The sequence below is a fragment of the Nerophis lumbriciformis genome, linkage group LG06, assembly GCF_033978685.3.
Source record: "Nerophis lumbriciformis linkage group LG06, RoL_Nlum_v2.1, whole genome shotgun sequence".
NCBI classification, from domain to species: Eukaryota; Metazoa; Chordata; class Actinopteri; order Syngnathiformes; family Syngnathidae; genus Nerophis; species Nerophis lumbriciformis.
In genome coordinates, this window is record NC_084553.2 from 25,835,877 (window position 1) to 25,862,154 (window position 26,278).

General features: G+C 38.8%; 2 protein-coding genes across 3 annotated transcripts in view; both read right to left on the bottom strand.

The window, feature by feature from the left end:
- dennd2b (DENN domain containing 2B) overlaps positions 1-8,908 on the bottom strand; it is a 114,450-nt gene extending 105,542 nt beyond the window's left edge. The window contains exon 1 of one of the 2 annotated variants that reach the window (XM_061963966.1): positions 8,787-8,908. The gene's annotated coding sequence lies outside the window, so the exon portion shown is untranslated. The remainder of the gene's footprint in view (positions 1-8,786) is intronic. The other variant, XM_061963968.1, reaches the window with a different exon arrangement.
- A 1,079-nt stretch (positions 8,909-9,987) lies between these two features.
- On the bottom strand, positions 9,988-20,162 carry tmem9b (TMEM9 domain family, member B). Its single transcript, XM_061963969.1, has 5 exons — positions 19,957-20,162; positions 19,612-19,703; positions 19,427-19,535; positions 16,388-16,522; positions 9,988-10,861 (listed from the first exon to the last, which is right to left on the bottom strand). The coding sequence occupies exons 1-5, from the start codon at positions 20,026-20,028 to the stop codon at positions 10,706-10,708; spliced, it is 564 nt and encodes a 187-aa protein (XP_061819953.1). The 5' UTR covers positions 20,029-20,162; the 3' UTR covers positions 9,988-10,705.
- Positions 20,163-26,278: the final 6,116 nt, after the last annotated feature.

Here is a 26,278-nt window from a genome sequence, read left to right on the forward strand (position 1 = left end):
CAGTGTATTTGGCTTCTTAGTCGTTGTTTTTGTTGTTTACTTTTGTTACGTATTTTTCATGATGTACAAAACCCAAAACCAGTGAAGTTGACACGTTATGGAAATCGGAAATAAAAACAGAATACAATGATTTGTAAATCATTTTCAACCTATAATCAATTGAATGGACTGCAAAGACAAGATACTTAACGTTTGAATTGGTAAACTTTGTTATTTTTTGCAAATATTAGCTCATTTGGAATTTGATGCCTGGAACATGTTTTAAAAAAGCTGGTACAAGTGGCAAAAAAAACCAAGAAAGTTGAGGAATGTTCATCAAACACTTATTTGGAACATCCCACAGGTGAAGAGGCTCATTGGGAACAGGTGGGTGCCATGATTGGGACAAAAAGCAGCTTCCTGTCATAACGACGTGGACTGTGGGGTGTTTGTTTTCCCGAGATGCAAGTAAAGTTGGATCGGACATGGCTTGGAGGTAAATACATGATTTTATTTTAACACTTTCCTCCTGACGACCTTCGTCTTGGACGGCGCTTTCGTGGCTGGGGCGACGCGCCAACGTCGTAGGGCCACACGGAGCTTATCAGAATAAGTTTTCCGCTTGGACTACACATGAGGTCTTGATCAGCCATGGCTCCTAGCGCCTCCCACTTTCCTTCCTCGTCCAACTCGTCCAAATTTCTTGCGGGAAAAGTCTTTAATGCTGGCAACATTCTGTCATAACGACATGGACTGTGGGGTGTTTGTTTTCCCGAGATGCAAGTAAAGTTGAATCGGACATGGCTTGGAGGTAAATACATGATTTTATTTTAACACTAACAAAAGGTACAAAACTAAAGGTGCGCACAAAGGCGGTGAACAAACTTGACTAATGAAACAAAAACTAGAACTTAGGCGACTATGGGCAAGAAACAAAAAAACACTTACTGTGACATAAAAATAGACAAAAACTCACTTGGCATGGAACTATGTTAGCATGCGTAACATGGGTAGCAGAAGTCAAACAGAATTTATGTCGCCAGGCTGACTTCCTGGCAACTATCGGCTTAAATAGTCTTGAACATGATTAATGACAGGTGTGTGAGTCCAAATGAATCAGGTGCGTGACATGAGGACAGGTAAAAACTAATGGGTTGTCATGGAAACAAAACAAACAAGAGTGCACAAAGAGTCCAAGAACCAAACCGAACATAACCAAAACAAAACATGATCACACAGACATGACACTTCCATGAAATGCTCAGTCATTCACAAACAAGGATGGGGTGAGGGTCACCACTTTGCGAACAAATGCGTGAGCAAATTCTTTAAGAACAACATTTCTCAACCAGCTATTGCAAGGAATTTAGGGATTTCACCATCTGCGGTCCGTAATATCATCAAAAGGTTCAGAGAATCTGGAGAAATCACTGCACGTAAGTAGCAAGGCTGAAAACCAATATTGAATGCCCGTTACCTTCAATCCCTCAGGCGGTACTGCATCAAAAACCGACATCAGTGTGTAAAGGATATCACCACTTCACTGGTTTTGGGTTTTCTATCTTAATTATTGTTCATGTTGAAAATGTACAAATAGAAATATGTTGTGATCTTTGTTCTCTGTAAAAACTTTGCTGCATCTACTGTGGAACACAGGTGTCAAACTCAAAACCCATAAAAAACTGGACATGTTTGACATTAAGGCATTTTATCATTTTTGCTAAATATTTTTTAATTTTGGCAGAAAACAAATTGTACCAGACGCAACTACAACTCGTATCTCAATATTATGTGATGCAAAAAAGTATTCTTAGCATGTTTTTTTGTCATTGAAACTAATTTTCTAACTAAATTTACACTTTATATACTTTTTACCATCATTTTGTTGGCATATGACAATATTCTAATGAAAGGGACAATGGTGTAAAAATATCATGTGGCGATTATACATTGTAGAATGGCCCCATTCCTGGGTGGATCTCACATGAGAGGAGGGGGTGGGGGGGGTCATTTTGCAATGCAGTCTTCTGAAAATGATGGGAAGCGCCACTTTACAAGGCAACTGACGCTGTGGTCAAAGTTGGAATTGCCACAAAAACATTTTAAGATATTGAACACTCTAGCGCCATCTGGTGGCTAAAGTAAATTAAAAAAATGTTTATAGTTAACAGGTAAATCCAACAAAGACTTATTTCAATAACATATGTATCTTTTGTTTAATAATCAGTTGAATTAAGTTTAGTTTATTTCGAACATGAACACACTTAAAATGTGATACTTCATGAGATTTCATATCATTTCTCTCTACAACATGTCCGAAAAGGAGTAGGAAAAAGCAAATCTTATTTAATCCTACCCCTTTCCCACTTCAGAGCACTTACTAATACATGTCTTCACTTACTGTCTTCTTTTTGTAACACAATTACATCAGTGAATGATTAGTACAGCACTTCTTGCAATATATAATTAAGTCAATCATAAATAACATACTGAAATGATGAATATCTCAGTTTCAATAAGGTTGAAAGTATTTCTCAAAATTCTTCTTCCTTGTACTTTGTAAGCACTTTTAATTTGAACAACTTCTTAAAGTGAATCATATTTGTGCTTGTAGTTTGATTTCTATGCCTAATCCACTCCATAATTGAATTCCACATACTGATATGGTAAAGGTCTTAAGTCTTGTACGTGCATACAAATATTTTAAGTTAAATATTCCTTTGAGGTTATATTTTTCTTCTTTTGTTGAGAAGAACTGTTGAACATTCTTGGGTAGCAGGTTATTGTTTGCTTTCTACATTGCTGGGTATTGTGGCCAAACAGCTCAATTTTTGTTTCATCTGACCACAGAACTTTCTTATCTTTGTCCATGTGATGTCAGACTGTTTGGCCACAATACCCAGCAATATGTTTGGAGGAGAAAAAATGAGCCCTTTAATCCCAGGAACACCACTCCTACCGTCAAGCATGGTGGTGGTAGTATTATGCTCTGGGTCTGTTTTGCTGCCAATGGAACTGGTGCTTTACAGAGAGTAAATGGGACAATGACAAAGGAAGATTACTTCAAAATTCTTCAGAACAACCTAAAATAATCAGCCCGGAGGTTGGGTCTTGGGCGCAGTTGGGTGTTCCAATAGGACAATGACCCCAAACACACATCAAAAGTGGTAAAGGAATGGCTAAATCAGGCTAGAAATAAGGTCTTAGAATGGCTTTCCCAAAGTCCTGACTTAAATGTGTGGACAATGCCGAAGAAACAAGTCCATGTCAGAAAACCAACAAATTTAGCTGAACTGCACCAATTTTGTCAAGGAGTGGTCAAAAATTCAACCAGAAGCTTGTGGATGGCTACCAAAAGCGCCTTATTGCAGTGAAACTTGCCAAGGGACATGTAACCAAATATTAACATTGCTGTATGCAACGTTCCCTCTAAGGTGCGCGCCTGCGCAATTGCGCACCGCTCACGCGTCCTCTGCGCACAGCAAATTCATGCCGCGCAGGAAATCAAAAATCCCATCTCAACTTTAAACAAAATAAACACATTACAATTTATTCTGTATGATTTTGCAATGCAACTCTGTGAGTGACAGGTGACAACAAGAGTGGCCCCAATGAATAAAACAATCTCTGTCAACACAGTTCAATTACCGTCTGTCGAGACACTTTACGGACAGGAATTCCATCAATCACTTTATTGAGAAAAACTGTTTGTAACTAACCACACCAAAAACATGAGTAAAAAAAACTTTTATCTATAAAAACTGGTAATTTTCTGCCATACAAACCAGGCTTAAACCAACGTTATCATCCGTCGTTTCAACAGAAGCCGCTCGCTCTTTCTCACCTGCACCAACACAAGCACTCATGGCACTTAGCCAGTGCTGCGTTTATGGCCACACAAAAAGTCGGACAACCCCAACGCCACACAATGTGTAAATGCCAGGTTGTAACACTCTGACTCCACAATCAGATGTGTGCTTATTTTACTGCCATTTATTAAGAATGTTAATCTAAGGATATTATTCTTGAAATATTGTCACTAGATTTCATAAATGCTAATAAAAATATGTATTTTACAGACAGAAAGTTACAGGAACTAAATGTAATCTCTGAAAGGGGTAACATTTCTTTTAAAGGCAGAACCCGCAGCCAGACATACAATACTAGCACTTAGGTCAAGAAAAACATGTTTTTTTGTTATTGTCATTGTAAGAGGGCAAAATCCCTTATATCAGAAAATGATTTTAATAAAACATTTAAATTGTTATGATGTCAGGTTTGGGACAGGTGTGACGCTGGTGTGGCCACAGTGTGCACGTCTGATGTTGCTCACATGTGCTCCACTGAATGCTCAGGGAGTTTGTGCGTTTGCTCACACACATGAAAAATTAGAGGGAACATTGGCTGTATGTATACTTTTGACCCAGCAGATTTGGTCACATTTTCAGTAGACCCATAATAAATTCATAAAAGAACCAAACTTCATGAATGTTTTTTGTGACCAACAAGTGTGTGCGCCAATCACTCTATCACAAAACAATAAGAGTTGTAGAAATTATTGGAAACTCAAGACAGCCATGACATTATGTTATTTACAAGTATATGTAAACTTTTTACCACGACTGTATATGTGTGTATATTAGAGATGCGCGGATAGGCAATTTATTTCATCCGCAACCGCGTCAGAAAGTCGTCAACCATCCGCCATCCACCCGATGTAACGTTTGATCAGAACTGCACCCGCCCGTTGTTATATATCTAATATAGACGATGCAAGGCATTAGTGAGGCATACCTGCCAACTACTCCGGTTTTCCCGTAATTCGTACGGTTTTCATCAACCTATTCCGGGTTACGGTTGCAGTGATAAAAAATACGGTTTTTCATTAATTTAAAAAAAAAAAAAGGGTGAAAACTACGCGAATTGCACCTTGTGCAGACAAGATTTTTCGATCGGACACGGAGGAATTAGCGATGTAAAAAACCACGTTGGGACAAAAAAACACAAGTCTAATGCCGTTGCTAGCGATACAAGTGGAAAACTTTCAACGTTTTTCGTCGCCCAAACAGATTCTTTGGATGTGATAAATGCTGAAGTTTTATTTACGGAGGCAATAATTGAGCATGGATTTCCAATCGCACTGGCTGATCACATGGGACAGTTAAATGTTTGTAATGCAACCTTTAAAAATCATTACGCGGTGATCGCGGTCCCAAAAATAAACTTTTCTTGCATGATAATGTCCAGAAAAATTCGCTTTATATTACTATAGAGTCCTTTTAACGAATGAGTTTGATGGTTTATCACAAACCTTAAATGAAAGAAGTCCTTTGTTCTCCTGCACCATGCATGCGCTTTGGCCTTGCTTCGTGTTTGGTGCGCAATCCTGTCGGCTGTATTTCACAGCACGACATACTGTTAAAAGTGTTTATACTATTTATGCTTTCAAGTCCAAGTTGAAGAAATCTTGTTAAATGTTGACAGCATAACTACCAAAATACAGAAGTATGTCCTTAATATTTTTGCAGTGCTATTTCTGTTGAAAAGTTCAAATGATTACATTAGAGATGTGATGTGCCACTTTTCAAGTGTCTGATGGCTTAAATTAATTTTCATTAATTTTTCATATTTTGAATTCTTTTGAAAGGCTTACAAAAAAAACTACATTTGAATTGTAATTCCATGCTATTGACAGGACTATTAATTTTAATGAAGTTAGCTTACCATGTTTACAGTATGATAATTGTGATAGAAATGTGAATTTTAGGCACAGAATATTTTTTACAATTGAACAAGGCAGTAGATTATACAAGCTTGGACAGAAAGTTAATAATGACACCAATTTTTTTTTTAATGGAATTGTTTAGTACTGTTTTACCATTTGTTTACTGTAAAAAGTGTTTATACTGTTTATACTTTCAATTAACAAATTGAAGTCTTGTGAAAGGTTGACAGGATAACTGGCATTAACTGTCAAAATAATTTCAAACTATTGAAGTTAGCTTACAGAATAAACATGTCAATCAACCCATATGATTTTTGCTGTAATATTTTTGTTTTGAAAAGTCACTGTGACTGATAGAAAAGTGATGGTTTTAGCAACATTTTAACCTGTCTGAATGCTAATAATCATTTTGCGTCGGGGGGCGAAGCCCTGAACCCTCCACCAGGACTTTGTCCTGGACCTACCGGGGCCTGCGGCCCTTGGACCCTGGCTACTAGGTTTTTCTGATTTCAAAAGTTGGCAGGTATGGTGAGGTTATAAAGCTTTTGCCTGTTAAAGAAAGGAGACTGATCCAATGCAGCACAGACTTTCGCGTGCCACGCTGTCACGACCCAGACGCACACCAGTGCGCAATCATATGGGAGCCGCGCTGAGCGCACCTCCAAGCGCGTCTCGCTGCCGGCGACGGCCAGGTATGGGCCCGACGCTCCAGCGCCATCCATTTTCAGGGCTAGTTGATTCGGCAGGTGGGTTGTTACACACTCCTTAGCGGGTTCCGACTTCCATGGCCACCGTCCTGCTCTCTATATCAACCAGGGTGAGTCCCACCCCTTTCGTGAGCGCACTGCGCGCTGAGTGACCCCTGTTACGCGCCCCCGGCAACAGGGGTGGCGGGCAGGTAAGCTGCGCGGGCGGAGCGCGCGGAGTGACCCATGTTACGAGCCCCCGGCCACGGGGGTGGCGGGCAGGAAAGCTGCTTACCTGCTGCGCGTGACGCCGGCCGCGGCGAAGGCGGACGAGGCGGGGTGTCGGTGCGGTGGGCGCGGTAGTGACCCTGGACGTGCGTCGGGCCCTTCTCGCGGATCGCCTCAGCTACGGCTCCTGGTGGGGCCCTCTCGGGGGAAGGGGCCTCGGTCCCGGACCCCGGCGAGGCGTCCCTTCTCCGCTCCGTAAAAGTGTCCATCTCTTTTCTTTTTTTTTCTTCTGTTGTGGCATATGCAGCAGGTGCCTGCTCGTTTTTCGTATGTGGGTAACAACATTTAACTATGTATATATATTTCCGAATTGGTTTAACTGCCACCCGCCTGAATCTATTTAAAATCAAATTTTTTTAAATTTCAATCGCCCGACCCGACCCGCGGATAAAATCTAATTTTTTTTAATTTCATCCGCCCGATCCGCGGATAATCCGCGGACTCCGCGGTTGTGCCCGCAAACCGCGCATCTCTAGTGTATATATATATATATATATATATATATATATATATATATATATATATATATATACATATATATATATATATACACACACAGTAATATAGTATATATATATAGACGTTAGGTCAGGAAATAGCCTCTGTTTTTCCTGACCTAACGTATATTCTGCTCGACCCCAGTGTTGAGCACTGTATAACGCAGGAATCGGGAACCTTTTTGGCTGAGAGAGCCATGAAAGCCAAATATTTTAAAATGTATTTCCGTAAGAGCCATATCATATTTTTTAACACTGAATACAACTAAATGCGTGCATTTTTAAGTAAGACCAACATTTTTAGAGTACAATAAGTACCTTACTCTTTTTAATAACATTGTTATTCTGAAGCTAACCAATAATAAATAAAATACTTCTTACCATTAATGCGACTTCTTGAACAGGTGCGGTAGAAAACAGATGGATGGATTAAAATGCACGAGAATGTTTTATATTTTGAACGTTATTTTTAATATCGTGATTAGTATTATTCATTACTTATCCTGTTAAGCAATGTCAGCTAAGATTTATCTGAGGGCCAAATGCAGTCATCAAAAGAGCCACATCTGGCTCGAGAGCCATAGGTTCCCTACCCCTGCTATAACGCATAACCCACAGAAACCTTGACGTGTGTGTGTGTGTGTGTGTGTATATATATATATATATATATATATATATATATATATATATATATATATATATATATATATATATATATATATATATATATATATATATATATATATATATATATATATATATACAACCCCCATATCACACTGATTTAGCCAAAAATTAAAATATTAGTAATAATGAAAAAGCACTTAAGGAAGATCTTTTTTATGTACAACATCATATTGATTGAGCCAAAAATAAAAAATAAAATATAATAACAACAATAATAATATCAATATTTGTATTAATAGAAACATATATATATCCACGGCTACTGAGAGACAATAGAAAAGATAATAATGCTCAATGAGTGTGGAGAGATTCAGATATGGTATTTAATAATAATAATACAACAAGACATATTCCTAACGGTTACAGCAGCATGTGGCCTAGTGGTTAGAGTGTCTGCCCTGAGATCGGTAGGTTGTGAGTTCAAAACCCCAGCCAAGTCATACCAAAGACTATAAAAATGGGACCCATTACCTCCCTGCTTGTGTTAAAACATATTTACTAAACAATGCGTGTCAGCAAAGAGATGGATATGAAAGCAATATGTTGAGAGTGCCATGTAGTCACTACATGATGTCATGCATGTCATGGTTGGTACAACAATGCAGCAGGAATGCATTATGGACGCGTGAATCAGTAATTCAAGTCATAGACAAAAGCGCCACCTGTCGGCGATCGATTGTAAATGCAGCCTACGTCTGAAAGTTTTCTGTAAGTTAAAAGTAAAATACATACTTGGCGTTTGCATTTATCACCAACTAGAACGTGAATCATCTTATTCGTGTTTGCTTGACAAGACAGTGAACAACACGTTAGGATCTCTCATGTCTTCTATCTCTGAAACGCAGTCATGGATGGACGAATGCAGCCAAACATCACACTTTATGCACATTCACAGCACTAAACCAAAGCAAATGTGAATCTTACCTGTTTGTGTGGTTTGCAGATGTGTTTACTCACAGATCCATTCTCCAACTCACTGTCGCTCCTTTCGTGTGTGCGGCTCCAACACACTTTTTTTCCCCCGTGGAAAACAAAAAAATAGTCTCCTCCGTGGAACTGCAAAGAAGACGTAGAAAAAAGTGAAAAGGACAGGAAATGGTGACGCAGCGCTGTGGATCACTGCTTTGCATGGAAAGATGCGAAGGGTGATGAAACATTTGCACACTAATTGGCGGCTGCGTGCTGGACTCAACATGGCGAAATAAACTTGCAAACATAGTTTATGCACGTTTCACTTTGGACACTTTATGCATCACTTTTTTCACAGCTTAGAGGTGATAAATGATGATCACAAGTTATGCAGCAAACAGCAAAAACGTTCACATTTCCCTAACTAAACGACATATTTTGCTAGAGCAAATATGCACATGTGGCCGCAGAACTGTCACGTGTTCAAGACTGCTTTCCCGCGTGGACTTGGACTGCGTTGAGTGAACCGCATCATTATTAAGGTGATTTAAAAAAAAATCTCATAGTTGCACCAAAAACTTGCCAAAAAGCTTTGTGTGCTACCACAAGCAAATCATTGCAGTTGAAGCATATTCCAAAGTGTTTGTCCATATTTAATAATAGCTAATTGGAGGTGAAGCAGCGCACATTGGTGAGCTGTCTACAAATCAAAGTGCAGGATAGTCAAATGCGGAAAAACTTTTAAAAAAAATCAAATGAAATAGGCCTTGGAGATGAAACAGTGTTTCACAGTGTAAGGAGCGTGATGACCCAAAACACGCAGCCAAAGCAAACCTCGGGCTTTTCAAGGCAAACAAATGGAATATTCTTGGTCAGCTGACCTCAACCTAAACCAGCCTGCTTCAAAGTCCACAAAATTGCAGTCAAGGACCAGCAAAGCATCCAGAATGAGGAATTTGGTGGCATCCATCGAAAAAAGTTGTGTATAAAAAGTCATCTGATTTACTTTACTTTGACATGTAGAGAAAAAAAAAAGGTTTTAAATCAATATTTTTTTTGTCTCCAATCTATTGTGGAGGTGCACAGAGGGGAATTCTCAAAATACAAATGACTTACAGATGTGACTGGAGGCTTCTGTACAGACGAGACGGCACCTGGAGGGAAGGTTTCTCAAGGTTCAAGTCTGTTAATAAATAAGCGGCAAAGGCACACATAATCACAAATATTACATCAATTTATTCCAAAGTCAAAAAGGTAGTACACATACAATGCTTGTTGTGACCACTTTCACGGGCCTCCTTCAAACAGTCACTACAATAACTTCAGTGTTCCAGTGATGGAGGATTAGTGTTCAACAACAAAGGTTATTTGGGACCTTGATAACAAAAGTTAGACTTCTATACGACCACACCTTTTCTCTCACAAGTTGTCTCTGATTAACTTTCTTCCCTCTGTGTGCTCAAGTGGGGTGACGAAGGTAAGAACATGTTTAAAAAGTCACCAGAAAATGGACAAACACAACAATGTGCTCAACAAAAAAATGCACCTATGCTGAGGTCAATGAAATATGAATTTGAACACATTAGCTATCACACAGGAAAATGTAAAAATGATTTTTAGATGAATAATAATTAGTGTTAATATGAGTGGGACCCAGCTTAGCAGGGTTTTATCTGCCATTTATTAAACTGCAATGTCACATTTTCATGATATATTTCCTTGAGACTAGGAGTTTTCTTTCATTCTGCTTCTTGGAAAGACATCATTGAACACAGTGTAATAACTGAAAAAATAATCATCGTAATCTCTTGTGCTGTCCGTTTTGATCAACTTCTGCTTTACATTAAAAGAAACACAAATGAGAAAAAGTAATTGATAAAGTCACAGGTTCTGTCACAGTGTGTGTGTGGTTCTATTTGTTGTCCTCTCCAACTTTAACTAAGAACAACATGGCGGTCAAACACCGACTTTCTCTGTTCCTGGACCTGCCTCCTCCAGCGCTGCTGGGCGTGTTCCACTTTGTTCAGCATGTTTGGTCGAGAGTGTGAACGAGACAGGACGTTGTGAGCATTTGCAAAAGGCTGCTGGTCCTGAAAACCCAGACGAGAAAGAAGAATAAGCTTAAAGGTTCTGAAAGAATCATTCAGAGCAGCATGTTTTTAAAATGGCTTTCTACAGTAAAAAAAAAACAGTCATACACTGCATGTAACATCCAAGGCAAGGTTTAAAACTGCATGCAGACATTGAGCTAGTAAACGTCGAAGTTCAGGGGCCTCATTTATAAGTGTGAGTGGATTCCAACGTAAAACACTGCAAAAACACAAACCTTAAAATGTATGCAAAAAAAATCAGATTCATAAAAGCATGCTGCACATACTTGTAAGCACTCTTCTCATTTTAAATCACACCTGCAGTGAAATGTTTCTCCCACTGTCATCCATTAATTGATATGCTAATTATTTCATGAATATTGTGATCATTTAAAGGATTCCATGTTGGACTATCAGCGACTAAAGTCACAGACGGTGACTCCAAAGAAGAAGGCGATACTTTCAGATTGGTCCTTATTACGTTGAGCTTCATGACAAGATTATTTTTGAAAGGGCTAGGTAATGTCATATCTAATAAAAAATAATAATGACAGAATTGTCAATCTTAGACTAATCAAAGTGTCAGCTCCACCGTGGCTGAGAACTGTTGCTGAAATGAAGAAAAACATGTTCATGTTTTAGCATTCTGTTTGCCTAGTCTTTGTCCAAATAATGTGTTTATTATTTACAGGAGAAACTACAAAAATGTGAATATTGTGCAAAAGTTTAATCATGTCAGTAATTCAACTTCAAATGTAAAACTACATGTGATATAAATTAATTGCGTGCCAAGTGAGATACATGCCCTTCATCCATCCATCCATTTTCTACCGCGTATCCCTTTCAGGGTCGCGGGGGATGCTGGAGCCTATCTCAGCTACAATCGGGCAGAAGGCGGGGTACACCCTGGACAAGTCGCCATCTCATCTCAGGGCCAACACAGATAGACAGACAACATTCACACTCACATTCACACACGAGGGCCAATTTAGTGCTGCCAATCAACCTATCCCAAGGTGCATGTTATAATTTGGATGATCATGGCTTACAGTTTTTGAAAACCGCAAATTTTCAGAGATTTTTAATTTGAGGTTTCCATAAACTGTAAGCCATAATCATCACAATTCTACCAAAAGAAGGATTGGAATATCTTGAGTTGCATGTTATGAGCCTATGTCATTTATTACTTTCACTTTGTAAATCTAATTGCTGCAATAAATGAGCCTATGCACGATATTCTATTATTTTTAGTTCCCCCTATAAAGTAATGCAAGGCAGACATTCTGTTGCATGACACAAGTAGTCATCATGAGCAATATTTAAAGCCCTTGTGGACAATTGGCACGCATACAAGATGATTGGCACAATAAAATAGTTTTTTGTACAGTTGTTAAACTTATAAAAAATATATATTTCAGTGGTGGCAATAATACAGGGTTTCCCCTACATGTAAACGCCAAGATTACCGCCGCCACCCCTTCAAAATACGTTTTTTCTTTTAATTTTGAAAAAACTTTTTTTAACATGAAAACTATTGAAGTGACATACGGTATGAATGGATACCGTATATAGTCTATTATTTACATACTATTGGCTATATATAATAGGCTTGAAAAACAAATCAAATGTCATAAAAATAACGTTCTTCATTGCTTTATTTAGAAAAAATAAACAAAAAACGTGCATCTAAATTGCCGCTCAGAAGAGCGTCAGCTGGTCGCGCACTTAAATGAATTGATACTTGGCAAAAGTAAGGAGAGAAAGTTTAAGATAAAATTATTTTAAGCTAATTAATGCATTTCCTGTTCAAGCCAGTGTAAACTACCCTAAACATTTTGACATTACTACCAACATTAACGTCTAACTTTACGCCGTGTGCGTCTTCAAACCTCCGTTTGGACGTCGCTGTGTTGAGTGAGCATTTGTACCCGTGCATGTGTGGGTTTTATCCGGACACTCCTTTCATCCCACATTCCAAAAACATGCATGTAAGCTTCATAGAAGACTGCAAATTGTCCACAGATATAAATGTTAGTGTGAAGGATTGTTAATATACAGTATATGTGTCCTGTAATTGGCCATGCTAATTTGAGTTAGCTTGTCAATAAACTACGTTAGCATTGAGCTAGCGGCATTAGTGCTCAACCTTCATCCTGCATAATTGTATTGCTTAATTTAGTTTATTCCAAATAATATTATTAATCTAACGTGATTCCTCCATGTATGTTCACTTCATGTGTATATTTAATGTACTTTCTTTAGTGAGTTTAGTATAAAGTGATTTCATTGTGAAGAATATCAACAAAACACCATTATTTTTTTCCTAATGTATCTCAGGATTGTTTACATATTTGGCAAACTAAATTGCAACATACAGGCAGGGCAGAATAAAGTGCAGCCTGTGTAATAACCAGCAACAATTGAAACTGCATTGAACAAAGAAAGCACAGTCTACCAACTCAAATTCTTTGTGTTAAAACTGATTGTGATTATAAAAAAAAATTTTTTTTTTATATTAATATTATTAATGGTAGTATTAATAAATAACAATATGTGTTTTAACATATACATGTACATAAAACATTTGTTTCGCCTTTTTAAATAAAATATATGCATCATTGCAAATCAAAATGATCATTTACCATTAATTGATTAACGTGGTGTTACCATTTAGTGGTCAATTGTACGGAATATGTACTGTACTGTGCAATCTACTAATAAAAGTTTCAATCAATCAATGTCATTATTACTGTATGATGTCATATTGACCACCCCCCCTACAATATACATGGGCCACAGTATACATGGCGGTGGGGGCGTTTCCCCTAGTGCTATCAAGGGGAAACCCTGTAATATCAATATATATTACATAGTGGTTGTGTATATGCAGCAGGACTGCGTGACATCCAAACATTTGCACTCCAGACCGTGTTTTATAAAATCCCAAAACCTAAATGTACTGGAAAAAAATAAATGCACCGGTAATAATTTCCTACATTCACAACATAACTTTATTTCATGAAAAATTGGGCTGCCATCCATATTATTGGTCTTCAATGCTAAAAAAATATGTTCATTGACCCACCACATCAAACTTGCTTGTACAAAATAAATACATTAATACAGTTCTATATTTTGATGTTTAAGTTCTAATAAATAAATATTGACTGCAGATCTAAGGAATACTTATAAAACTTAAAATATATGTGTTGCTATGTATTTTATAGTGAAGCTTTATTTCGTGGTGACACCATCGGGCGTTGCTGATTCCTGTGTCTGAAAAACATTGTGCGTAAGAAATAAGCAAACTTTTACAAAGGGAATTTTTTAATAAATACCAATGTTGGCGGTGAAAGTTACTTACACACATTTCACCCCAAATGACGCAACTTTTTTGTGTGCAGCAACCTTAATAAATTAGGCCTCTGATTACAACATGCTGCTTTTCAAACTTTCTGCAATTGTGGTACTAAGATTTCAATTAATATATTTTAAAAAGCTTAGATTGGTTTGTGTTTTCTGCATTATTCATCAACATACATTGTCTTCCACAGGGGTGTCAAGATATGTTCCATCAAGGGAAACATTTAAAAAAAGAGCTACAGTATGTGTGTTGCAAATGGTCACTCCTGGTTTACAATGTGAGCTGAGGCCTCTCCCAGCTGAGTATGAATAAGAGTGAGGTACACCCTGGCTGGACTAACCTGCACACTAACACATACAGAAAATGTACAAAATGCAGTTAGCCTCGCATGCATGTTTTGGACTGAGAGAGGAAACCGGAGTATTCAGAGTAAAGCTGTGCAAGTATGAGGAGAATGCGGCCTGTGAAGATATGTTTGCATTGACCGGCTCACACTAAATAATTAATGTGGGTATGGGAGCAAAACGACCACAGCAGCCTGAATTCAACAATTGTGCTCTCCAATAGATCATCATACTGTATCTAATGCAACCAGAGAGATAACTATTACAAATAAATAATTTCTTGCTTCTTTTGGAGTGCAAGTTTCCACTTAATATTAGGGCTGGATGACTATGGCAAAAATAATAATCACGATTATTTTGACTGCTACTGTAATCATGATTAAGTACACGACAATTTATTTATTTGAAAACAAGAGTATTTATTGTACCACCAAAATCCAACAATAGTTTTTTAAAAACTGATATAATTTAGTAACAAATAAACCACAAGTAAAATAATAATAGCAATACCAATAAGTTAAAATAACAATAGCAATATAAAAAACAATATAAATACGTTTTTGCGTTTTTGTATTCTGTTTTTTAACTTTTACACTTATTTTACCAACACAGAGTGTGTGCTTTTTGTGTGAAATAAAATTGTTAATTAAATGCAAAAATCCTCACATTGTTTGGTGCAATACATATTTCGACAATTTTAACCAGTATTTTGGGAAAAAGCATAATAATTTGGTAAATGTATCAAAAAGTGCTTTAAGTACATTGTGTGCGGTACTTTTTTGAAAACTTAATTTTGTTATTTCGTCAGCCCGGATGTGGCACATCACGCTATTATTGTGAAGTGGGGAAGTGTGCTATGCTGGTGTTCTCAGCTTGACGAGTAAAGAGGCGACTCACTTGAGGTTGTTAAAAAAGCGCCTTCAAGATGCGACCGCTGATCGTTTGCACATGAATTTTACATCGAGGATGACGTTCACGAAAACACTAGCAGATGAGATATGTTGTGGGTGTACGGATTGTTCTTGTTAGCTTTAGCTTCGTAGTTCAGCCGCTTTTTTAAGTGACCGGCTCCACATTGTTTAGTTTAGGGCAAGGCGTCTGAGTGTGTCGGGAAAGAAAGAGAGGTACTCGACACAATATTTTCCCAAACAAATGCTCCTTCTGCTCACAATGACAACATTTCACTTACATTGATGTCAATTTCCCTGACACTATTTTGCGTTTATCACCGGATTCAGATTTATTGGTCTATTATGTGACTCTGTCCACGGTTACATAAATCATATGGCCTTACTTTTTTTGTTGAGTTTAGTGATTGTGGATAAGGCATACTAGCGCTGTGTCAAATAAAAAGTAGCAACCATGGTGACATCCCAAACTTCTAGTAGACGTGGTATTTTTTCACTCATTTGCTCCTCATCCGTTTCGCTGTTACAAGCTCAGGAATTTGTATGCATGTCACGAAGCCCATTAATCATTTTCTTTCGATTATTATATTTTCATAAAAGTGAAAAGCCATAATCGAAATCAAAAACAAAATGTGATTAATTGTCCAGTCCTACTTAGGATGATATCTATAACAGACATGAAGCAAAATGTGCTTTTATTTCTAAGTACTTCAGATTAGCACACTTGTTAAACTGCATCTACATGTTTGACTAAGAGGAACACGTTATTTGCATACTTATGAAACCCTGAAATGGTAGATAATGAGTGTGCCAATGAAACAAATATTTCATGATTATAACAACGACAAAATCATCCAGCTTTCTTAATGTTCTTCCGGAAAACAAGCTTTATAAAGGCAACATCACTTACCCCGACATCATCGTCACTTTGGATGAGCTGTGAGTGTCCAAACAGTCGTCTCTTCAAAATGGGCTCCAAAAGAGTCAAGTAGACCATGTAGAGAAGCAGCAGCCCCAAAATAGACAGGTAAATTATGATGGTGACCTAAAACAGGGAACAACAGGATTATGCCAGGTACATTCCTGGAAACGTTCCATTGGATGTATATTCAAGGAAGTATGGAAACATTGTACCATTTGGGCACAGAGATTTAATTGCAGTTAACTGAAAAATGTGCAGTATTTCTTAAATACAGTCATATACAAAAAAAAAAGTATTTGCATGCCAACAAATTCAAATACTGATTTAATTGAAATTATTGATTGGAATTGAGTTAGTTGATTAAAAGATTAAAGACAGGATGTGTGATAAAATAAATAAACAATCATTACAATTTAAACTATTGACTGATCTGTTTTTATTATTTAATATGACAAATTTTTTTGCTACAATAAACAGGGTTTCAAAGCAAAAACAAATTCCCAAAGCATTTAAAGAGGATGTTTGCACTTGCTTAAAGTAAAATATTTCGTATATTACCATTAGGAGTGTAAAAAACAGATTCAATAAATATATCAGTGTATATATTTGTCACAATTAGAAGTAAATTTTGTACAATGGATGTCCGCTAACTTCTTGCAACTCAACACTAAGAAAACGGAAATGCTGATTATCGGTCCTGCTAAACACTGACATTTATTTAATAATACCACCTTAACATTTGACAACCAAACAATTACACAAAGCGACTCAGCAAAGAATCTGGGTATTATCTTCGACGCAACTCTCTCGTTTGAGTCACACATTCAGAGTGTTACTAAAACGGCCTTCTTTCATCTCCGTAATATCGCTAAAATTCGTTCCATTTTGTCCACTAGCGACGCTGAGATCATTATTCATGCGTTCGTTACGTCTCGTCTCGATTACTGTAACGTATTATTTTCGGGTCTCCCTATGGCTAGCATTAAAAGATTACAGTTGGTACAAAATGCGGCTGCTAAACTTTTGACAAGAACAAGAAAGTTTGATCATATTACGCCTATACTGGCTCACCTGCACTGGCTTCCTGTGCACTTAAGATGTGACTTTAAGGTTTTACTACTTAAGTATAAAATATTACACGGTCTAGCTCCGTCCTATCTTGCCGATTGTATTGTGCCATATGTCCCGGCAAGAAATCTGCGTTCAAAGAACTCCGGCTTATTAGTGATTCCCAGAGCCCACACATGCGGTCCTCTCCAAGGTTTCTCATAGTCATTCACATCGACGTCCCACTGGGGTGAGTTTTTCCTTGCCCTTATGTGGGCTCTGTACCGAGGATGTCGTTGTGGCTTGTGCAGCCCTTTGAGACACTTGTGATTTAGGGCTATATAAATAAACATTGATTGATTGATTGATAAAACATTTTGCACAAAACAAAGGAAATGTTGGCTTTGATTGGTGTAGTTTCCTAATGAAGCCTTGGCTTGACGCTCCTCTACTTTCTCCTGATCCCGCTTGCTCCGGCAACAACAAACAAAATTCCAGACGTTCCTCTTCGTTTTGTATCGTTTACTTGTGAACTTAATCATTCAAAACGTCAAACAATAATGATGTGGGAACAAATGAATGGCAAAATAAAGTGAGTTTGTTACAGTAAGAAAGAGTAAGAAAAAGTAAGAGTAAGGTCAAACAACTGTGTGGCTCGATTCCACCATACCTGACTGCCATTACTCATAATAGATTGTGTTCAAACCTTATTACCACACAGATCCTTCCGCCATATATGCAATTAAACAGTTACATATTCTTCACTGTATTAAAGCAGAATAAATTTGGTGGGCCGGATTAAAAAGACCAACGGGCCGGATGTGGTCCCCCGGCCGTAGTTTGCCCATTCCTGCTCTAGAGCAGTGTTTTTCAACCACTGTGCCGCAGCACACTAGTGTGCCGTGAGATACAGTCTGGTGTGCCATGGGAGATTATGTAGTTACACCTATTTGGGTTAAAAATATTTTTTGCAAACCAGTAATTATAATCCGCAAAGAATGTGCCATTATTGAGTGTCGGTGCTGTCTAGAGCTCGGCAGAGTAACCATGTCATTCTCCTCAATATCAGTAGGTGGAAGCTGGTAGCTAATTGCTTTGTAGATGTCAGGAACAAGTCGTGTGAGACGACGACGGTTTGTTGTGATCACAATATGCAGACGACAGCGGAGGACAGCGTGCAGGTAAAAAGGTATCTAATGCTTAAACCAAAAATAAACAAAAAGGTGAGTGTCCCTAAGAAAAGGCATTAAAGCTTAGGGATGGCTATGCATAATGAAACTAAAACTGAACTGGTAACAAAGTAAACAAAAACAGAACGCTGAACGACAGCAAAGACTTACAGCGTGTGGAGCAGAGAAGGCGTCCACAAAGTACATCGTACATGAAATGACAATCAACAATAAGCAAACAAAAAAAGATAGCAACAACTTAAATTTTCTTGATTGCTAAAACAAAGCAGGTGCGGGGAATATCGCTCAAAGGAAGACAAGAAACTGCAACAGGAAAATACCAAAAAACAGGAAAAGCCACCAAAATAGGAGTGCAAGACCAAAACTAAAACACTATGCACGGGAACACAACCAAAAAACTCAAAATAAGTCACGTCGTGATGTGACAGGTCGTGACAGTACACCTACTTTGACACAAGAGCTATAGTGATGCATAGTTTGTTATGGTTTAAATTAATATCCAACAATTGCGACAACGACTTTTTGTAGTCTACTGAGTTTCATTTCTTAATGATTTCTGCTGGCGGTGTGCCTCCAGATTTTTCCAATGAAAAAAATGCGCCTTGGCTCAAAAAAGGTTGAAAAACACTGCTCTAGAGGGTCCCGGCCCACTATTTGAGAAACACTACATTAAACATATATTAATGTGCATTTGTGTCAGGAATATCACACCCGTGACAAACTAAAGTGATTCAATAGTTCAGCCTTACAACTCACATAGTGTCATTTGCAGATCTCGCATGCAACATACCTTAATAGTGCCTGAGCTCCTCTCTTCATATTTACACTCACAACGTAAACAGTAGGCCTCCACATCTTTTCCATCAACTGGCATTGGCTCCACAACATGGAGACAGTTGCTGCAAAAGAAAACATCGATACACTTATGGAATCAAGTGCATTCTTCCATGGTGAGCAAACAAACACTGGCCATACCAGTCTTTGAGCGACACATTCTGCTTATAGATCTGTCCCTCGATGTCTCTGTATGGTGGACAGATGCATTTACAACGAATGTCTTCCGAATTCTGTAAGAAAGATTCAAAGAAAAAGTGACGCCATCATGATAAGATCTAGATAGCTAATTGGTTGCAATGTAACCGTTAAATATGCAACGTGACGGGTTGGATATTATTAGGCCAAGTGTGGCACATGTGGTCACAGCACTCGTTTTAACACAGAGTTCCCATTTGCAAATGTACACTTAAATAGAACATTTTAAGAAAGGATTGTACGTCGTCATTGCTGACAAGCAAACTAGCATTAGCCTGTTAGCCTTACCTTCGCTGCCACTTGGTTTATGAGCACAACCCCCACCAAGAGCAAAGTCTGAAGTAGAAACACAGCCTTCATCTTAAAAGTATGTATAGTGGACTAAAATACTTCAGAAATTGTTTCGCTTATCGTGTGAGAGTATTCGCCATCATTCTGGCAATGAGGTAAATAAACAGCCACTGAGCAGCTGACTTATAGCTTCCGGAAGATGGCGACGAAATTCTACACACGGTGCTTTATTATTAACATGGAACTCCTGCGGCGGGCGGTAAATCGTCGTTACCTTTGGGGGTAGACAGCTGTTTAGAGCAAAGTCAAAGTGGGCATATTAAATATGTTAAAACAATTTAAAAAAATAAACTGCTGTTGACTGCTTTTGAGTTAAATTCATGTCAATATTATTTTAAGTACATATTGGCGCCGCTCTTGCTGGGTGCCCCGGTAGGAGTAACGAGCAACCCAAGAAACGATAAAGGGGGTGGGAACTTTAAGTGATTAAGGGCTAGACTGTATGGATGTTAAGGAGCCGCTTCCACTAAAGAGATGTTCGCTATCAAAGTTATTTTTTGGTTGTTTGTTTTCTATCATGGAAACAAATTTCTGTAAGCAGGTATTAGATAAGACGTGGAACACAATGATTAAAATGTACACAAACATAACTTTATTGGTCGGAATATTCTGAAATATTGACCATACTTTTTTTTATTTTTGTTTCGTTTTCATTGTAAACATTCCCTAAAGGAGGCGCCAAATACACATGCTTTGACTGTGTATTTTCCCTCACCCTAAAAACGTTGTATCACAACATCCATCCATTTCCTACCGCTTGTCCCTTTTGGGGTCGCGGGGGGTGCTGGAGCCTATCTCAGCTGCATTCGGGCGGAAGGCGGCGTACACCCTGGACAAGTCACAACAGTATTTTAATAATACAAAACAAAACACAAATAATGAGTAATAATAAAATGTATGTATGTATATTAAAAAGTATAAATCAAACTAGAATAAAAATGAAGACATGTTGCATGTTCTCCCCGCGTGACTGCGTGGGTTCCCTCTGTACTCTGGCTTCCTCCCACCTCCAAAGACATGCACCTGGGGATAGGTTGATTGGCAACACTAAATTGGCTCTAGTGTGTGAATGTGAGTGTGAATGTTGTCTGTCTATCTGTGTTGGCCCTGCGATGAGGTGGCGACTTGTCCAGGGTGTACCCCGCCTTCCACCCGAGTGCAGCTGGGATAGGCTCCAGCACCCCCCCGCGACCCCGAAAGGGACAAGCGTTAGAAAATGGATGGATGGATGGATGTTAAATATGTGAACAAAACAATTATAAACATGCACTTCGCTATATTAAAAGAAATGAAAACACTATGAGGTCAGATTCGCTGGCAAGAAAGCTGCAAAAAAATAATTGCAAAGACTTTTGGAAAGAAATAAGAACTATTAATAATTGCAAAACATCTCTACCATTGAATATTGATGGTGTGACCGGTCTGAGGAAATAGTACATTTGTGGCAGAAACAATATAGTGAACTGTTAAACTCAGTGGAGAAAGTGAAGTTTAAAGGCCTACTGAAACCCACTACTACCGACCACGCAGTCTGATAGTTTATATATCAATGATGAAATCTTAACATTGTAACACATGCCAATACGGCCAGGTTAGCTTACTAAAGTGCAATTTTAAATTTCGCGCAAAATATCCTGCTAAAAACGTCTCGATATGATGACGTCTGCGCGTGACATCACGGATTGTAGAGGACATTTTGGGACAACATGTTGGCCAGCTATTAAATCGTCTGTTTTCATCGCAAAATTCCACAGTATTCTGGACATCTGTGTTGGTGAATCTTTTGCAATTTGTTCAATGAACAATGGAGACAGCAAAGAAGAAAGCTGTAGGTGGGAAGCGGTGTATTGCGGCCGAGTGCAGCAACACAAACACAGCCGGTGTTTCTTTGTTTACATTCCCGGAAGATGACAGTCAAGCTTAACCAGTGGCCTGTGGAGAACTGGGACAACAGAGACTCTTACCAGGAGGACTTTGAGTTGGATGCGCAGACGCGGTACCGTGAGTACGCATGCAGCTGCGGCTTCCAAACATTTGATCGCTTGCCCGTACGTGCGTGCCGCTATGTGCATGTCACCTACGTAACTTTGGGGACTTTGGGGAAATATATGTGCTGTAAGAACTTTGGGGAGGTGAACGGTACTTTGGGCTGTCGGATTGAGTGTTGTGCAGGTGTTTAAGTTGTATTGGCGGGTTATATGGACGGGAGGGGGGAGGTGTTTGTTATGCAAGACTAATTTGTGGCATATTAAATATAAGCCTGGTTGTGTTGTGGCTAATAGAGTATATATATGTCTTGTGTTTATTTACTGTTTTAGTCATTGCCAGCTGAATATCAGGTCCCACCCGCCTCTCACAGCATCTTCCCTATCTGAATCGCTCCCACTGCCCTCTAGTCCTTCACTCTCACTTTCCTCATCCACGAATCTTTCATCCTCGCTCAAATTAATGGGGAAATCGTCACTTTCTTGGTCCGAATCGCTCTCGCTGCTGGTGGCCATGATTGTAAACAATGTGCGGATGTGAGGAGCTCCACAACCTGTGACGTCACGCTATTCGTCTGCTACTTCCGGTACAGGCAAAGCTTTTTTATCAGCGACCAAAAGTTGCGAACTTTATTGTCGATGTTCTCTACTAAATCCTTTCAGCAAAAATATGGCAATATCGCGAAATGATCAAGTATGACACATAGAATGGACCTGCTATCCCCGTTTAAATAAGAAAATCGCATTTCAGTAGGCCTTTAATGATGACGTAACTGTCACTTTGACTGAAACACATGACGTTGAGAGCTAATAAGGCCTGTGGTCTGGATAACACTGCAGCTGAACATATTAAACATGCTGTGCTGTAGACTGGAGAAATTTTAACCACTGACAATCGATTTTGTTTTTAAACGTAAGCATGACACTGACTTTTGTCTTTTTGCACTAAAGGAGATTTTAGATAAATATAACAGACAGAATTCCACAATGTTTATATGCTTTATTGATGCTTCTGAAGCATTCGATAGAGTTAATCATGAACAGTTATTTTTTTTAATTGGCTAAAAGTGGTGTCCCTGGGTTTTTAATCAGAATATTGGTATTCTCATCAGACAATGAGAGTAAGAAGGCGGATAATGTTATCAGATTCATTCCATGTGAGCAATGGTGTGCGCCAAGGCGGGATTTTGTCACCGTTCCTTTTTAATGTGTACATGAATGATTTGTCTCTGATGTTAAATGCATCTGGAACTGGTTGTAGGATTGGTGACTTAGTCATCAGTCACCTTATGTATGCAGATGATTTGGTCATTTTTAGCCCGTATAGTGCTGGTCTTCAACAGCTTCTGAAAATATGCACACAGTAAGCTAGTGATTTTGAAGTGTATTTCTGGTCTTGTCATCCTCATCCAGAGAGAAGGGTGACAGGCAGTGTGGCTGAATCAAAAGAGATGTCGGAGACGCTTTGCTGAACCAAAAGTTGCTTTACTACAAGCGAGCGTCATTTAAACAGGTCTGCAGTACCCGGAGGAATCTTAGTCAAAAAATGGAGGATTCCTAACTGGAGAAGCCAAACCATCAGTTTATATATTCCTTCTTTGTCTGTCTGGGTGTGCGCTAAGTCTAAACAGCCACACCTGACCATAAAAGGAGATGTTCGTGTGTAAGTGTCTGGAAAATAACTGCTTTAAGTCATAACTTAAAGGTTGGCGTTTGAACTAGACAGGTAGTCTTTTCTCAAGGATAGGGCTATCACTTTTGCATTAGAGCCTCCTTCTTACGAGAAGTGATCCATTCACCTGAGAATATCAAACTAAGGGGCCTTATCTTATCATGTGCTCAAACTGAAATACCACTGAGTACTCAAACTTGAAGGTTTGCTTTCTCCAAGATGAATATGAACATTCACCATATGTAGAACATCCATCCATCCATCCATTTTCTACCGCTTGTCCCTTTCTGGGTCACGGGGGGGTGCTGGAGCCTATCTCAGCTGCATTCGGGCGGAAGGCGGGGCCTGGACAAGTCGCCACCTCATTGCAGGGCCAACACAGATAGACAGACAACATTCACACTCATATTCATTCACTAGGGCCAATGTAGTGTTGCCAATCAACATACCCCCAGGTGCATGTCTTTGGAGGTGGGAAGAAGCCGGAGTACCCGGAGGGAACCCACGCAGTCACGGGGAGAACATGCAAACTCCACACAGAAAGATCCCGAGCCCGGGATTGAACTCAGGACCTTCGTATTGTGAGGCACATGCACTAACCCCTGTACCACCGTGCTGCCCTATGTAGAGCATAATATGAGTTCATTAATACACTTCAATTTTAACATCATGTACAATGCTAAGAAGAATAGGCGCCGATCTACATTTCTGCCAGTGGGTGCTCGGTGTGTGTGTATTAAAAAAAAAAGACGTCCCAGCGAAGTTAATATCCCATATGATTTGAGCCTTTATTATTTTGAAAAACAGACCAAACTCGCCACAAAGTGAATTACAACAACATTGATTTTTCAAAAATGATTTTAAGGATTGAAAGTTGCTATCAATCCCACGTGGGTGCTCGGGCCCCGAAGCACCCACGGGATCGGTGCCTATGCTAAGAAGAGCAAGATCATGATAGTTAGAAGTAGAGAAGACAGACAGGCAGCATTTCCTGATTTCTCTCTGTCAGGCTTGTCCCTGACAGTTTGGTCATGTTTTAGTTTTTCCTCTGTGTCTGTCTTTATTTCCTGTTAGCACTCTTATTTTGTCTTTATTTCCTGCTTGTTTTTTACCCCTCAGCTGTGCCTGATTGGCACCGGGCCACACCTGGTGTCAATCAGCCAGCTGCTATTTAGATCTGCTTTGTCCTCCAGTCAGGGCTGGATTATTGTCGCTACTACCTGTCATTTATACTTTTCGTTGTAGCTTAGTCTACTTCTGTTCACTCTGCTCATGTCATAGTCTCGTTTCTTGCCACATAAGTGTAGTTTTTCATGTCCATAGTTTCCGTTTAAGTGTTAGTTTTGTTCATAGCCAAGTTTGTTCTCCGCCTTGTGCGCGCCTTTTGTTTGTACCCTTTTGTTTGTTTTTGGTTATAGTGTTAAATTAAATCATGTTTTCCTGCTCAATGCCTGCCGCCATCTCTACATCTTGGGGTTCGTCACCAACACACTGACACTCTATCTGGTTCTGCACTTATTGTGTGCAGTGAAATTAAATATCTGGGACATATTATGAATGACCTGTCTGATGACAAAGATATTTATAGACAGCGACGGAAGTCATATGCTCAAGCAAACACGCTGTGTCGAAAGTTCAGTATGTGCTCAGTTTATTTGAAGATCACACTTTTTAAAGCATATTGCCCATCTGTGGTCTCGTTTTATACAAGCCAGTGTTAAGAAGCTCATAGTGGCTAACAATGACCGCATGAGACTGCTTCTAAGAGCTTCAAGGCGCTGCAGTGCAAGCCAAATGTTTGTCAATTTTGGGGTCCCCACCTGCTCTGCCACTTTACATCATCTCATGTACAGGTTGATGTGGCAGCTGAGTCAGACAACAATGTCATTAATGGTCTGACTAACCCGACTCGCAGTTCTGTCAGATTTTCATCCAATCCGGTCTGTGGAACCATTGGTGAATAAGCCTGTATGCTAGACATTGAATATTGTGGAGTGTTTTTTTAATTTATTTAAAAAAAATGTTAATACAAGTTTATTTTATTTCTGCTTGTATTACTTTTATTTGGGTTTTATCATTGTATGGTTTCTTTTTCTGTGATATGGATCTCCCTGGGTCTGAAATAAAATGACTTCTACTATTCAACAATACCCTACCTGGTGTGTACGCTTGAACTACTTTACATAATAATAAAAAGCTAAATCCAAATATTTTTCTTTGACTCTGACTCATTTTCTAGTCCAGTTGCCAGCCTGGTGACACTGTATCTCCATGTGCATAAAACAATTGCTCTCAAACGAATGGCTCACAATTGCGAATCATTTCTCATCGTTCACTTGAAAGAGCTGTTCAAAAGACTCAACTCGTTCACGAATGTGACACCTCTAATGTGATTATTGTCTTTTGGACTGACCTAAATAATTCTATTAAAAATAATTATCCGGCATGTACAGGCAATTAATGCTTAAAAAAAAAAAAACTCAAACCAAATCAAACATATTGCAGCATATACTGTATATATTTCAAACATATTTATGAGCAAGTGACAATTTAAAAAAATTACAATTAATGCAAAACAACATTGTAAGGTTTCTATCTTTAT